This window comes from Xenopus laevis, chromosome 1L, assembly GCF_017654675.1.
Source record: "Xenopus laevis strain J_2021 chromosome 1L, Xenopus_laevis_v10.1, whole genome shotgun sequence".
NCBI classification, from domain to species: Eukaryota; Metazoa; Chordata; class Amphibia; order Anura; family Pipidae; genus Xenopus; species Xenopus laevis.
In genome coordinates this window covers 180,574,491-180,591,990 of record NC_054371.1, presented here as the reverse complement: position 1 = coordinate 180,591,990, position 17,500 = coordinate 180,574,491, and the positions used below count along the sequence as shown (strand labels likewise).

At 39.5% G+C, this 17,500-nt stretch overlaps 2 protein-coding genes and 1 long non-coding RNA gene across 5 annotated transcripts in view; 1 reads left to right on the top strand and 2 right to left on the bottom strand.

Moving 5' to 3' along the window:
* Positions 1-1,686, bottom strand: part of LOC121395180 — a 4,380-nt gene extending 2,694 nt beyond the window's left edge. The window contains exon 1 of the long non-coding RNA XR_005962322.1: positions 596-1,686. This is a non-coding gene — a long non-coding RNA (uncharacterized LOC121395180). The remainder of the gene's footprint in view (positions 1-595) is intronic.
* osbp2.L (oxysterol binding protein 2 L homeolog) overlaps positions 1-17,118 on the bottom strand; it is a 136,589-nt gene extending 119,471 nt beyond the window's left edge. Inside the window, exon 1 of the mRNA XM_018263951.2 lies at positions 16,623-17,118. Within this exon, the coding sequence (XP_018119440.1) occupies positions 16,623-16,969 (347 nt within the window). The 5' untranslated portion in view covers positions 16,970-17,118. The remainder of the gene's footprint in view (positions 1-16,622) is intronic.
* A 25-nt stretch (positions 17,119-17,143) lies between these two features.
* Positions 17,144-17,500, top strand: part of dusp18.L (dual specificity phosphatase 18 L homeolog) — a 5,491-nt gene continuing 5,134 nt past the window's right edge. Inside the window, exon 1 of one of the 3 annotated variants that reach the window (XM_018250473.2) lies at positions 17,144-17,376. The gene's annotated coding sequence lies outside the window, so the exon portion shown is untranslated. 3 annotated transcript variants of the gene reach the window in all.

Here is a 17,500-nt window from a genome sequence, read left to right as displayed (position 1 = left end):
ACAAAGAGTAACTTTGAACCAGTCAACACCCCTAAGTCCATAGAGGCATTTACTCGGCTTCTGGTCGATGAGACCCATAAAGTAATCCCAGGAAGGGTGACACGTCCAAATGTAACTAAGGCTGAACTAGATGCTATTCAATCCCTCTCACACAATACTAATATTGTAATTAGACCCGCTGACAAAGGGGGAGCAGTGGTGGTGCAGAACTATAGTGACTATAGGGGTGAAATTTTACGTCAGTTGGGGGACGAGACCGTCTATCTACAACTACCGGGCGATCCTACAATTAAATTTAAGACTCGGATAGATAAAATTATCGATATGGGCTATATGATGGGGTATCTCACTGAAAGTACTAAGAACTTCCTAACAAGTATACACCCTATTTGCCCTATAATATATACTCTCCCCAAGATCCACAAGGACAGTGAAAAACCTCCGGGCCGCCCTATTGTGAGTGCGAGAGACTCCCTATTGCAACCACTAGCAAGATACGTGGATCATTTTCTGCAACCTATAGTCATGAGCACTTCTTCCTATATCAGGGACACAGGCGATTTTTTGAGAAAAATTCAGGGAGCAGTCCCTGTACCGGCGGGGTCCTGGCTTGTCACGATGGATGTATCGTCACTTTATACTGTGATCCCAATTGAGGAGGGTATTCAGACTGTTCGTGAGTTTCTTTGTGGTTTTCCGGATAGTAAACGTCCGCATACGGATTTCCTAGTGGATCTCCTTCGGTTGTGCCTCACTTGTAATTATTTTAAGTTCGAACTGTCATATTTTTTACAGATCAGTGGTACAAGTATGGGGTCGAATGTGGCTCCTGCCTTCGCGAACCTCTATATGGCGAGGTACGAGGAGAGTAAGATATTGCCTCACTATGGCAAATACATCTATAGACTATATCGATTCATCGATGATCTGTTCCTCGTGTGGACAGGAACCAAGCAACAGTTTGAACTAATGCTACAGGATCTAAACTCGCTAACCTCGACCATCAGGTTCACTGCCTCCATTGATCAATATCAGGTCTCCTTTTTGGATCTCACAGTAAGACTCGTGGAGGGGAGGTTCCAAACGACTACTTATAGAAAACCGACTGACCGCAATACGATCTTATTACACACTTCTTGCCATCCACCACATACATTGAAGAGCATTCCATATGCGCAAATGATCCGGATGGTGAGGAATAACACTGAACACTCTATTCTTATTGAACAACTTGATGATTTGATCGAACGGTTTATACAAAGAGGTTACAACCGACGTGAGCTTCTTGAGTGTAAGGATAGAGCACTGGAGCGGACTCAGGAGGAATTATTAGAGAGTACTCCTCCTGCGATCGATGAGGAGGTGGATATGAGATTGACTTATGTGACCACTTTCACCCCTGATAACAAACCACTGATGGACGCAATACATACACATTGGTCTGTCCTCGAGAGGGATCGGACATTACCTCCTATCTTTAGATGCAAACCACGTATTTCATACAAGAGAGGACGAAATCTACGGGACCTCCTGGTAAAAACAGATCCAGCACATTGCTATCAGAATACGGGAACGAGGACGTGGCTGTCTACGGTGAAGAATGGATGCTATAGATGTCCTTCATGTATCACCTGCAGTCACTTGATAGTGGGGCCCTCCTTCAATCATCCACATACGGGGAAGAAGATCGAGATTAGACACAGACTTACCTGCACATCGAAATATTTAATCTACTTTATCAAGTGCCCCTGTGGATTGTTTTATGTGGGGAAAACCATCACCAACCTAAGAGATCGGATGGCCAACCATAGAAGTTCAATAAGACAGGCACTGGAGATGGGCAAGGCGGAGACTCCTGTGGCATCCCATTTTCTGAAGTATAAACACACCCTGGCGAGTTTTAGGTGCATGATCATTGATCATGTTCCGGCACCTATCAGAGGCGGGGATCGTGAGAAGCTATTGCTGCAAGCCGAATTGAGATGGATACACAGACTCAACACGATCAGCCCGGGAGGGCTGAATGAGATGGTGTCCTATGCGCCTTTCTACTAAGGAGGGCTTAGAGTAATAAGTTGAGATAACTAAGTGATTAATACTAAATTAATAATGGGGCTTACAATGCTCTAAGTTTCAGTGATTAGTGAACATCGGGTGAATACAGGCTATTTGTCTTTTTGATTCATTTCTACATTAATTGGATAGTATTTTATATAATGTACTAGTTACGCTAGAGAACTATAGTAACACTAATAATGTAGTTATTGTTTTTAATGTGAGGGTTGGGGTAATGGCGTAGTTCTATGCAGATTCCTAAGAGGGTGGTATAACTATACCCATGTTGTTAGAATGGTTGGAGAATCTAGTGTATTTTTTCTATAATTACAATGCTATATTTGATTGAAGGGTAAAAACAGCATAATAAGATTTGCATGTGAGCATTTTAATATTCGGGGTTGAATACTCAAGGCTCTCTGTTACTTAGGTACACCTTGCTCTCTCAAGTGGGCTCCTCCGGTAGGTGGCTCAGAGCTCTTACCTTATAATTTAAAGGTTTTAGGATTTTTTAATTATTTATGATCTTTTGTATATTTCTTATCTTGATGTTTGACAGTGATTTATTCCTTTTTCTTTTGTATCTTTTATTTAGATATAGCCCAGAAATGGCTCAGACTTATGGATCACGAATGGTTATGTTTGATTATTAGGATAGACCTATCACAAGGATGTATTTGAGTGATGCACGACGAGTGCGCCGCCAGGCGCTACACTGAATGATTTGACAGGAGAGACACGGTGACAGTCTTTTGGAGGACATGTACGATCGCGCGCACACGACGCTTAGAGAATTACCGCTTACACGGTGTCGGCTAATCACTGCGGGTGCGCTTCGGCATGTCGCTTGTTACACGACACGATTCCTAGGATTTGGATGGTGGTGGTAATCACGTGTAGGTGTCTGCACTAGTAGAGGTGATCACTACAGGGAGGAGGTAAGCCCTCGCTTAACACTTGATGTACCGAGGTGATTATTTTTCCTATAGGTGGAAGCGCCACCAGCTAATTAGTAGCGGTTGGGGAGCAGATTGTTAGATTGCTACTGAAATTGCTACTTGATATGATTGTTGCCAGTGCTGATCTTTGCAACTATGTGAATACACTGTATACTTTACTATGACCTACTGTGAACTGCTGACGATCATTGTTATTGTTTTACATTGGGGCTGTATTTGAACACGTCATTTGAGGGAGGGAGGTTGGGTTTTCGCGCCAGAACCTGGGTATTTAAGGGTAATTTGTTTGTATTCATGTATCTTTGACAAAGGCTGGTGTTGCAGCCGAAACGTTAGATTTTCTAATAAACGCACTATTTTCAATAAGTCCTGTGCTGTGCGGCTTCTTTGGTGAAGATTATATATATATATATATATATACACACACATACATATATATATATATACACACATATATATATATACACACACATATATATATATATACACATATACATTATATATATATATATATATATATATATATATATATATATATATATATATATATATATATATATATATATATATATATATATATATACATATATATATACACACATATATATATATATATATATATATACATATACATATATACACACACACACACACACATATATATATACATATACATATATACACACACACACACATATATATATATATATATATACATATACATATATACACACACACACATATATATATATATATATATATATATATATATATATATATATATATATATATATATATATATATATACATACATACATACATATATTATAGCCGTACTGGAGCATTTTATTTAAAATATTTCTTTTCAAATTCAGGGTCCCCAGCCTTTCTCAAACACTTTCTTTTTTCAACGGGCAAATAAATGCTTCTACATAAACTTCTGTAATGCTACAAAGCAATGCAGAATTCTTTACTGGGTGGAGGCAGCACACGTTTATCTGGACACAAGATTGCTGCAAACTAGCCATCACCGCTGGTACTACAAAACGGAATTTTTATTCACATAACTGCTACTTTGTGTCTGCAAACCTATGATCTGATATGATTTTTCGCCTACATTTAAACAGATTTCTTTTTTTTTTAAGTTTTTTTAAACTCCCTTAAATTCGAATGAATTCGAAAATTTGACTGGCGAAATTTATTATTAAAATAGAATTTTTTAAACTCGATCGAATTTACATGATCCGAAAACAAAGTCGATTTGAAGGCGTTAAAACTCAATTCAAGTTTTTTCTCTGAAAAAAACTTTGAACGTCAGGAAGGCAGCAAACTTCTCCAAATTGATCCCTGGACCTCTCCTATTGAATTAAACAGTAATTCGGCAGGTTTTAGGTGGTGAATAGTCGAATTTGAATTCTTAAAGGGCGAGAGTATGATAAATCTCGAAAATCGAATTAGAATTTTTTTTAAAAAACTCGAATCGAGTTTGGATAATTCCCTAGTCGAATTTGACAGTTTTGACCATGAAATTTTTTTTTAATTTTCAATTCGACCCTTAATAAATCTGCCCCTTGGTGTCCTGAATGTATTTAACCTCAATAAGTATATGTTTGCATCCAAACAGGTGACCAGTACATTCTACCTGCCGATTGGTTGCTATGGGTTACTGCCCCAGGGCAAACCTAGTACCTTTTATTACATAATCCCCATAGCCAGGTGGGTTATGCAGAGTCAGTAATGATGTTTGATGCCTGTGTAGGGCTTAGGGAGCTTATTGTGCTCATGTGTTCATCCTATGAGCAGTATTTTCTATTCCTACAGGAGCAGTGGTGTAACTAGATATTACTGGGCCCCACAGCAAATTATTTATCAGGCCCCCAAAATGTTTAGAGGTTGACTTGTTTCTCCAATATTTTTTGAAATTGTATATGAATTAGGGCCTCATGGGGCCCCTATACCTCCTGGGCCCCTATACCTCCTGGGCCCCCCTGCAGCCGCAGGGTCTGCTTCCTCTATAGTTACGCCCCTGTACAGGAGTATAGCTTTTGGCATACTAGTCTTCAAAACGTAACTAAACTGAACCAGACACCAGATATTATTGGGCTGCCTTGTGTTGGTAAGAAATTTTACTAGCAATGTCCAAAACGGTAAAATCTTTTTGACTTTTATTCTCCTTTAAAGGGATAACGTGCTTTACAAATATATTTCACCAACTAAAAAATAAATTCAGTGTGTATAACAGGCATGCAGTTTACATCAAAATAGCAATCTCTAACATCACCTATACAACCATTTCACTGTTCCCTAGCTGTTACCTACTCTTAGGGACACATTTTCAAAGCTCTAGTGAAGGATTCGAATTAAAAAAACTTCGAATTTCGAAGTGTTTTTTTGGCTACTTCGACCATCGAATGGGCTACTTCGACCTTCGACTACTACTTCGACTTCGAATCGAACGATTCGAACTAAAAATCGTTCGACTATTCGATAATCGAAGTACTGTCTCTTTAAGAAAAACTTCGACCCCCTACTTCGGCAGCTAAAAGCTACCGAAGTCAATGTTAGCCTATGGGGAAGGTCCCCATAGGCTTGCCAGCGTTTTTTTGATCGAAGGATATTCCTTCGATCGTTGTATTAAAATCCTTCCAATCGTTCGATTCGAAGGATTTAATCGCTCGATCGAACGAATAATCCTTCGATCGTTCGATCGTAGGATTAGCGCTAAATCGTTCGACTTCGATATTCGAAGTCGAACGATTTTAGTTCCTAGTCGAATATCGAGGGTTAATTAACCCTCGATATTCGACCCTTAGTAAATCTGCCCCTTAATGTTTAGCATCTTGCTCTTACATTATAAAAAGAAGATGATGAAAATGGCTCTGTGCATCTCGGCAGTCAATTCGTTAGCATCGGGAACAAGCAAGGACATTCCAAAGAACTATAAATGGTGCTGCTGACACATGGGAAATAGGACACAGTTGCTTAGCTAGGAGCTTGCCATGAGAAGGCTGAAGCTGCACATCATTAAAAAAAAAACAGAGAGTGTGTGTGTATGTGTGTGTGTGTATATATAAGGGTATGACCTGTAAAATATTGGGGATTTCACACTGTTTCAATAGTGAGTTATAACTGTGGAAGAAAAGCTTAGTATATAGAAGGCCATAAAGAATATTGTATGATTGATTCAGGTAAACTAAATCCAGATCCCTTAACAATTTGACATTTTAGAGCTGAACAACTGAAAGACACACATTTCGTTCACAGATGTTGGTTCCTTACAGTAATCTAATCTGAATATTTTAAAAAAAAGTTTGGATTCAGAATCTATATGATTCAGTCTTTTGTGCAGAATTTGGTGTCAAAGCCTAAAAAATGAATATGGCTTAAAAAGACATATATTATATACTGAAATTATTGCACTAACCTAAAGTTTCAGCTTGTCAATAGCAGCAATGATCCAGGACTTCAAACTTGTCACAGGGGGTCACCATCTTGGAAAGTGTCTGCGACACTCACATGCTGTAGGCCGCGCGGTCCTAGTGCCGGGCCGTGTGGTCTTAGCGCCCATGTCCTCTAGTGAGTGCGGCACACCAGAGCAGCTGGGCGGCATGCCGCCCCTAGGAATTTGCTGCCCTAGGCCCGGGCCTTTGTGGCCTTGCTACAAATCCGGACCTGGCCATTAGAAATCAAAGGGCCCCTTACAACAAAATGTCTGGGACCCTCTGGGCCCCGCCCACCCCAGCCCCAAGCCGCACCCCAGATCCTACCCACTCTACACCACATTTAAAAGACCACACAGACATTAGCGCTAAAAACTGTAAACTCCCCCACACACACAAGTAATAAAAAGCTATTGATGGTCAGAGCCCCCTTATAAGTTAAAAAAAACTGTGGTGCCAGGCCCCCCATAAATTTTTTTTTAAAATAATCGGTGACCAGGGTCCCCTATAAGTAAAAAAAACAAGAAAAAACATTGGTGCCAGGGCTCCCCATAACAGTTTTTTTTAAAAAAAACATTGGTGCCAGGGCCCCCTGTATTTCTATGCCACCGGATTACAGCATAGCGTAGGCATTTGTAAACACAAAATAGTGTTAGAACAGTATGGAAAGTTTTTAGGACAGAATATTAGGGACAGAGAGTACTAAGGGAGTGCAATGCCTTTGAACAAAAGTTAGGGGCGGATTTATCAAAGTTTGTATTTCGTAGAACTAAAAAGCATATATTTTTATTTGTACTGCATTTATGTTCGTTCTGAATTTTTATTCATTTGTGCTTTTTATATTCATGATTTGACATGCTTTTTTCCTGAATCGCCCAAATTTTTTTTCCAGTTTTTGTCTGAAAATGATTTTTGGGCTAAAACCCAGCAAACAAGATAACTTCAAATTGATATAGTCGCCTCTCCTGTTAAATTATACAGGACCTGGACAAGTATGGCGGATTTTCAGATTCAGACTTTTTGTAGCATCAGGGTATTATAAATCTCGAAAAATTCTAGTTTTTTTCCCGTGAAAAATTCTAGTTTTTGCCCCAAAAAGCCCAACCAAATAAATTCGAGGAATCTTAGGTCACTCCATGATTCAGAACAGTATCTTTAGTGCAGAACCATGGCAAACAGTTTACATTGTAGCAGTGCTGATTTTGATGACAATGCCCCTAATGCAGGGGTGCCCAAACGTTTTGCAAGAGGGCCAGGTTTGGAGAGGTGAAAATGTGTGGGGGCCGACCATTCAGCCCGACATTCTTTGAATCATTATAATTAAATTACAGGAATCGAGTAATCGTAGCAGTAATATTTGGGCACATTAGTGAAATTATCTGCCACTTGGTCTATTGACACCTTCAGCCCTAAAGAAGTATGCAAAAACAGCGCTTCACTACGTGCCAGTACGTGTCTATTACTAACACCTTAATCACACAGGCAGCAGTATAGACCAAGTGGCAGATCATTTCACTAATGTGCCTTAATATTACTCCTATGGGATTCCTGATCGCACTGTGCTGGGGGCCCTCATTATTATTAATTTCGCTGATGGCCGGTGTAAATTTGAAAAAGGGCCTCAATTGGCCCCCGGGCCGTACTTTGGACATGCCTGCCCTAATGGGTTGCTGCCATCTGTGATATGTGAAATTTAAGAAAAAAATGTTAGTACAGTAAACTGACTAAACATAAATAATATCTTAGCCCAACAGCACTGTAAGATAAAACCACAAAGCTAATTCAAAACAACCAACATCATTCTAATAACTATAATAATTAAACATGGAATAACACAAGACTGTAAAACACTGGAAAGTATTACATGTAAGCGGCAACTCATGAGTATAATATAGTTTATTAAAGGGGAATGTATAGGGAATGGCAGCTATTCCAACAATAGGTACTTTGTTTTCATCAAAATTGAATCCTGGTTCCGTACATTGTTGTCTTGACTTGTTGTACATGTGAAACTGGGCAGCAAGAAGTGGTTAATGCTGAAATACTTCCTACAGTAACTCTTCTTCTGGAACAAATATTCAAAGCACAGAGGATTTACTATAATAAGAGCTTTTCCAGCATTCACTGCACATGACACACTGCTCTGCCAAATAAAATGATGAAAGCACAAAACAACTTACAAAAACTAAAAAAGGGTGGGGATGTGGATTTGTGACATATTTGGCTCTGCAAAAAAATTAAGTTTCTAAACGAAGGATTAACATATCTGCTAAATTTATATAAAATAGGAGTGATCACAGATTGCTACTTTGAGAGCTTTCACAAGCCTTTATTGTATCTTAATTTTATATCTTTATTTTATAAACACATTCAATGTTCCAAGAATTCAAGAAATACCAAGACCCTCCTTAGAATATCAGCAATGGAAAACATTCTCTAGCTGGAATCATCCTCTGCAGAAATTCTTTTATCTAGAAGGGCCAACACATTCACAACTACACACATGGAAATATAAAAAATGTCTCCATCTGACCAAAAAGAAAAGGTCTAAACACCTACTGCATCAAGAAAGGTCATCATCTTTACCTGTAATCGACTACCAGAAATTTCAAGTAAAGGTAAATCCTTCCGACAACAGCCACTTAGAATTTAGTAGAATGGGTCCCATTTTTCAGAACCTTCATAAAAATGTTTCTGTAGTCAAAAGCAGAATCCCTTTTCTTTAGGAATGGATTGGTTCTTTAGACAGGTCCAAGCCTTAGTAAATCCAGACCTGACAACACTCCCAGGATTTGTGATCACCTGTACTTGTGATGTGGGCAGATCTGGGGAGTAGCTGGGTTTGACCAGAGCATAACAAGCATGGTTTATTAATGTCATGGGCATGGTCCAGAACGTATTCGATTTCTGGGTGGTTGACATTTCTGTAGACCACACCTCCATTATCTTTTTAATACATGAGATCCCACAACACAAGCTATTACTATCCTGATTCATAAAGTGTACTGTCCTAGTTTCTCTAAAAAAGTGACTCTACAATTAATTAACGATAAATTCATAGAAGCCTCTACAGCCAGCAGTACAAGTTCCTCCAGCATCCAAGTACCTTTGTCAAGCTAATGAGGTTCTTGACATCTTCTGAACCTGACACAACTCTTCTGTGAGAATCTTCCTTGGAGTCTATAGAATGCTCAACCTCTATAACAAACACCATAAGATAATATCATACACAGGGCAAAGATTCCCACCACAATTTATCTTGGTCATGGGCCAGGATGGTCCATGGTTCTTCCCGGGTACCTTACTAAACGTTACTTTTTGTTAATTTTTATTTCTAGAAAAAAGTGAGCTCATCTTAAAATTATCTTTTGCAAATCATCTTAGCAATAAAACAGCACCTTATGCTGCATACGTCCATGTTGGAAGCAAAAAATATTCTAGTGTTTTGTTTTTTTTAATGTTCAAGGGGGTTATTTATTAAAGCTCAAGTGGTGTTTTCCACAAAAATTCGAGTTTTCGAGTTGTTTTTTTTGGTAAAAAAAAAAATTTGATTTTTCGAGTTTTAAAAAAAATACTAAACTTTTTCGAGATTTATTATACCCCGACCCTGGAAATAGTTCAAATCTGAAAATACACCTTCTAAAACCGGCCAAGGTCATGTAGGAGTCAATGGCAGAGGTCCCTTGAACCATTTGTAGATGGTAATAGCCTGCGTGATATTCAAATTTTTTTCGGAGGGTTTTGGCTGTGGAACTGTATTCATTCCAGTTTTTCGGCTTTCACAACTCAAACTCGTAGAATCGAGTTTTTTCCATTTGAGTTCTTTCTTAAATAAGAAACCATTCGAGTTGCGAGTTCATTCGAGATATAAAAAAAACATTTGACCTTTGATAAATAACCCCCTAAATGTTTTAGTCATTTAGTAGACATAAGTTATGGTGACCAAAGTGACACAAAGAACCCTTATCCAGATAACCACACTCCAAAAATATTAGATCCCATTACATATTTCCAAAATAGAAAGTGTCACAACAAATAGTTAAATAATTTAAGAAAATGCATAATCTTAAAAACAAAGACCAACTACAATATAATATCTACATCATACTAATGAATTTTAACATTAAATCAAATTTTATTTTCCAAACTGCATAATATGATACAGGGTTTTGAAAGTGCAAGCACAAATGCTTCAGTTATTGTTCATTACAGGAGTAACACCCATGGCATCCAAAATGATGCTGGAATTATGAGGGGAAATATGTTGCATTGTGTGTATAAAAACAAGGCATCTGCAAATATACCTTGCAAACTGTGGTGAGGTGAATAAATGATCCTTACTATTCAGCATTACAAGACATCAGATTAATTGCAAATATTACCGGATTTATATAAAATGGCAACTGACCTGATTTTAAGATGTGTTACCTGAATGTACTTGAAGACCCGACTTTTAACTCAATCCCTACAAAGAGTAAAAGCTTGACAACTGACTGCAGTGCCTTGTATTTGATGTATACATTCTGCAATAGAGGAAGGCATGTCCCCTATACAGGACCGCCACCAGAAATTGCGAGGCCTGTACGTCAACATTTTATGGTGGCCAGGGCCCCCCTGCAAGTTAAAAAAACAACATTAATGGCCACCCCCCACACAAAACTTTAAAAAACTATTGGTGGCAGGGCCCCCCCAAGAGTAAAAATAATATACTGGTGGCCAGGGTCCCCCCACCACACACACACACACTCTTTAAAGAAAAAAATAATAATATTGTTGGCCAGGGTGAACTTTTTTGACTTGCTTGATTTCCAGCTGTTAGTATGGAGTTGCAAACTCCGGAAGGGATGGCAGGAGCTCAGGTGCCTGCATATTCTTTCTGCAGATTGGTCACTGAAGTCTTATGGAGCCCAAACACGGGCCGATAAAAGCTGCTGAAAGACTGAGACGGCAGTTTATTGGCCCATGTACGGGGCCCTCCGATGGGCTTCCCCGAATGATGTCTGGCCGAAAGTCGGGTTAAAAATCCCGTCGGATCGTGACCGCATCTGTTCGTTGATGAGGTCCCGCAATCCGACTACCTGTGTTCTTTACATTATAATACGATCGTTGGGCTATAGGGCCCATGATCGGATCAGCCCGATATCGCCCACCCCAATCCCCATGCAGCTGAGACTTAAACTTCAGTGACCAATGAAAAGTCAATAAAGTTGTTACAGTAAAGATGATGCCGCACGTGAGCTTTGCCCTCCCTTCCTTCCGAAGTCTGCAGCTCTCTGACAACAGGGAGGCCCCCCTAAGACAGAAAACCCCAGGACAACAGTCCCCCCTGCCCCTATGTGCAATCCCATACTTTACATTAACATTATACACCAGAATAAGTGACATATTACCTGTACAAGCCATACTTTTCACCACTAATAATGCAACATGCCATTTCTGGCCTAGATTTTAATTGTGTTTGTCCGTGTATAAGAAGGGCATTTACAGAAGATAAGAATGCAAAAGAGAAGGGTTCAATTTATCTATTGCATATTTCTAGTTTGTTGTTACCATTTATTCCCAAATTGGTGAGCATGCAATTAGATATAGCAACTCATTTATTTAGTTTTCAAAGTAAAGCTATTATTATTGTTAAATAATACTATATAATTTCTGAAAGACAAGGAACCATTACATACAATTTTGCTGAATTAGCATGATGGAAGATATATCAGAAGGGCAACATCTGCTCCATGGACCTATTGTCTCCTCCTTTGTTCCAGAGAAGAAAATAAACAACTTACAGGCTGCACCTGTGCTCTGGCCTCCCGAGTCTCACACCCAGCACATAGTTATACAAAGGAGTCATATGCTCCCTGAAGGCCACTGTGCTAGCAAATATATAACATGTGCTGTATACTGTGGAAATAAAGTAACAACTAGATTTGTATTAACAGAACTCATCAAATATTATATTTTAACACTCTCCTGACATTTCAAGCACTTTTATATTTCTAAAAAATACAAACATCCAATGCTTCTCCCAATCCATCACTGGGATCAGTCCTCCAACCCATTTATGAGAAAGGTGCTGGATACCGGTGGTCCAAAGAAAACATGATACAATCAATTATTGTCCCTTTCCACATGCCCTATTTAACTAAATGATTCTATTCAGCTAAAGATATTCTGCCAACCTCTGAATAAGTCACATGAGATATGGTGTCATTTCAGTGATGAACAAACAGCGTGACTTCATGTGCAAGTCACAACAAAATAAATAGTTTAACAACTTCCGGAAAGCCAGATGTTGCCCATTCCTGGTATCAAATGTAAAGCCATAATCATAATACTATATAATAACTGTTGTAACTGGATCCAGAAAACAAGTAACTATTAGTTAGGAATTATGTGGCAATTTTCCCCCAACAGATATGAATTTTTTTTAATGGGAGATCTATATTTTTGAGTTCTTATTCTTGTACCAGGTTAATATTTATACATACATGCACCAATTCACCAATTAATATAGCTATTTTATTGTCAATGATCTTTATTTCCGGTCAACCACCATTGGATTGAAGGTGTGAAAAACACTATCCTCTGAAGAAGCACTCACATAATATATATGCCAGGTACTTAACCAACAATAACTGTTCAAAAGTGCTCATTGGAATGTACCAGTGGCCAACAGATTAGTTTGCTATAACACACAACTCACTAGAAACATTGCTCCAAAGAGGACCATCAGCTAGTGTTTCCAGAAGAGAGACTAATGGAATGTTGTCATATGATTTTAAGTTAATCAAAACAAACTCTTGCCTTAGTCCTATAGTCCCTTCAACAAACTCAGAGTGATCATTGTGTTTCATAACACTTTCTATACCTGAGACATTAAACAGTTTAACAGACTGCTTTAGTAACCAGCGGTTTTATGTTTTTAAGGTTTTATAGAAAAGCAGTTGTGTGCTGTCATCACCTGCATTGTGTTTGGATAATTTATTGTGTGCCTAAAGCTACAGTGCTGTATTCTACTTCGGTAGCTCAACATTTATAGACAACATTGCCTTGCTTCATAATATATTTTCCCTGAATTAACAAATACAAGACAGAATTGTATTACTACTGCAACATGGGATGGAAGGTAAAAAAGCCATATTACTTCAATGGGCAATTCCCTCTAAATATTTGTATGATGTGGACAGTTATACAATATGCTCTTCTTTATTATTATTTTATATGCCTTTTTTAACCAGCTTTTCCAAAGTCTGATATTTAAAACACACTCTCTCTCTCTCTCTGATCTTTATAACCTGAATGCCAATTAATCCTGAGGCTAGATTTTATTTCTGTGAATAATTTGTATCACGTCTCTATTCAGCCTTAAAACCTCAAGGAATAAATAAATAACTGCAAATTGTTTTAAAATATCACTCTCTGCACCGGGTCTGGGCTGGGAGTAAAAATAGGCCCTGGCATTCCAAGCACACAGAGGCCCAAATTGTCCTCCACCAGCCCACTATATAGTGACTGTCTATGGGACCTTACAGCAGCCCCTCTGGCATTTGCCAGAACCCACAGATTGCCAGTCCGGGCCTGCTCTGCACTAAACAAAAGGAAGTTGCATTTTTTAAAATAAAATATTTCTGAAACAGCAGATGTCTGGAGCACTGGATGCTCATATAAAGTATAAATGCTCATAAATAATATTTGTGCCTCTAGGGTATAATGCTACATGGCTCAGACTTCACTGAACTGTATTCTGATCCTTTATTGCACTTTCCTCTGTTGATGTAAACCAATCTTTTTATTCTGCATCTCATCAGTGTGATTTTATCAGTAGCTGTGGCATCAAGTTGGCTATTTACCAGCTTTCAGACTAATGTAGCTTACCTTCTCACAGTATTTCTGTGCCCTACAACCAGAAGTCTCAGTGTTCCTGCCTAGGTAAGTGCAGCACTGGTTTGACTTAATCAACAGTTACCCTACACTAAGGTTGGCAAACCATGTGAACCTTTGGGACATTTTTAGAAAATTCAACTAGTAGGGTTTCACCAATTGCAATACATTACTATGCAATCAACCTGCAATCAGCAGAGATCAGTAACTTCTGCTTATTAAAAGTGTCTCCTAAACTTAAACATGGTCTTGTAACCTTGTCCTGATCTGTCAGCACCCCATAACCTAGAGAGCTTCAGTGCTATTTCACTCACAGTGCCAGTCAAACATGGATGTGGTTTAAGAGAAATGTAATTATAGAGCTTTAGCCCACAAATTGCAACTTTCCATTTAATGTTATCAGCACCCCTTGAGTGCATTCAGCTGTACAGTGACATTTGAAACTGCAATTGGCCATATTAATTAAAACCTGATACAATATTAGTTCTTCAAAGAATATGAAATAGCAAATGTTACATGGTCCCAGTCAAAAACACCCTGGCTCAACATCTGAGTATCACTGTGATATGTATTTAATTCCTACTGTTTAATAGCCATTTCGCTTGCAAAAAAACACTGTAGACTTAACCAGTGGCATAACTAGATATTACTGGGCCCCACAGCAAATTATTTTTCAGATTGAATTGTTTTACCAACATTTATTGAAATTGTATATGAATTAGGGCCTGATGGGGCCCCTATACATCCTGGGCCCCCCTGCTGCCACAGGGTCTGCTTCCTCTATGGTTACACTCCTGGACTTAACATAAAATACACAATACATATAATTGCAACATAAAAGTAGATGCAGGCCTTCACATATAAGCCGGCCACTGAGACTGGGTACAAGTATACAAAGAGAAGAGACATCTGCACTTCACAGGCTTTATAAACATTAAAAGTGCTTTATTTTTTGTTGTTTCGTCTGGTGGCTTATCCCAAACATTAGTCATTGCAAGAAAAAACTTTTTAGGTTTATAAGTTCTGCAGATGTCACATCTATGTCCAATGAAGAAGCACTTCTTTTGCAAAATGAAATACCTGGATGTCAGTGAAAATTTACATTTTCAAAATGAAGACACTCTCGGGAATGACCTTTAGTGACTGAAACACTGGCAACATCCAAACAAAAGCCTTTATTTGTGCAAATCCTGACAATGCATTGCTTTGTGATGTGTGTATATATATTATATATAATTATTTTATTATATAATTAAACTTAGAATCCCCTCCTTAGCATAGAAGATCCAGAAAAGGCAAAAAAGAGGGGAAGAGAGACATGTAATCCTTCACAGTGTCTAGGAATATATGATTCTGCTCCATAACCATCTCTGCAACTATACTGAGCACCACTCAGGGTTGCCAGGTCTAATTTTCAAAACCAGCCAAAAGTCAGCTAAAAAAACAGCTAAGAGGCACTTCAAAAGTAGCCCAAAAATAGCACAATATGTCCAGTGAAACAAATTCTAATTACGCCTTTTTCAAATTTTCACTGTTTTGCATTTTTTTCCCATGATGCAAAATGGGACAGAGGGGGCCCCAGGAGGTATAGGCCGTAATACATATATAATTTCAATAAATATTGGTAAAACAGGCCAACCTCTAGACATTTTGGTGGCCAGCAGATTTTTGCCCCAAAATTGTTTGAAATTGGTGTAAAGTCACCTGAAAATGTTAGAATGCTACGGGAGACTGGAGTAAAGAGCCTACAATCTGGTAACTACCGACATCTACACAATTTGCATGCTGGGTATTGTAGTTTTACATTAAACTTGGAAATTGTTAAAACAAAAACAACATTACCCAACATGCATTGGGAGACACAGGCTTGGCACATTAGGGAAAGAAAAAACTTTGGCTGGTTTGCAAACTACAAAGGCCCAAAAAGTAGCCCAAATCCATATTACCATGGCTAGTTCGTACTTTCAAAACTGGCCTGGGCTTTAAATCAGTAGCCCCATTTGGCTGGAAAATCACCAACTAAGCAACCCTGGCACCACTCCCTATCCCCAAAGATTAATATGCAATTTCCCTGCCCCCTGAGGCACAGCAGTCACGTGTGACACCTGTGGCCTCCCCTATCCCCCCAACAATATCCTCTGTCACGTGCAGTATTATCAGTAGCCCTTTGTATTGGGAGGAGTGGCTCATATGTACCTGCACGTGTAGCATCGCCAGTCCTCCTTTGCACGTGACCCAAATGCCCCTCAGAACATTGCTTCTACTAACGCTGCCAAGCCGAATCACTCACCTGTAATAGGAAAGCAGCCCGTTGCTTAACACAAACCAGCGCCGCTGATATCCCTTCAGATAGTTGGTCCATTTAAATAGCCAACCTTTGTAGGTGTCCGGCCCGGGTGAAGCTGGAGTCCCGGGAGCGCCGGTGCTGCTCATGGCTGCTGCCCCGGGACGTGCCGAACAATGCTGCTGATACGAGAGAAAGGCACAGCGGACAGCAGGGACACTAACCCGCCCGAACCAGGAGCGGCTTCTCTCCCCATAGACTAACATCAAAGGGGTGTGGTAAGATGACAGGACACGCCCATTCATCCACGTGATTCTGACAGAACCCAGCTTCACAACAAACACGCACCACATGACCAGGGTTTGCCAGGTTGGCGGATTTAAAGCCAAATTGGGCTACTTTTAAAATATAGTTTGGACTTTTAAAATCCGCCCAAACGTTTCTATGCAAATTGTACTGACGTCAGTTCACTTGAGATTAGACTGATTTGAGGAGACAAGAGAGACACTGCTGGCGCGTTGCACCACGCCACGCCCCCTCCCCCGCAGCTTTGCTGGCTGGACTGTGTGAGTGTGTGTAACGTGGAGACGTCACTGTTTGTCACGTGACTAATCTGAGAGAAAAAAGACTGACTGCTGCCTGGGGCAGAGGGAAAGATGACAGTGGACAGTGCAGTCCTACAACTTCCTGAAAACTGCGCTGTGGAACTGCTGCGGCCCAAGCAAAGCCGGAAGTAGGAGAGGAGAGGGGTTTGCAAGAGGTGAGGGGACATGGCTGTTTTGAAGGGAAGCCTGTGGTGAAGGAGAGGGGTGCGGAGGATCTGTAGTCGGTTTCTGAGCTACTGCAATGCCGCACAGGGGGACTAACACTGCTTAGTACATATT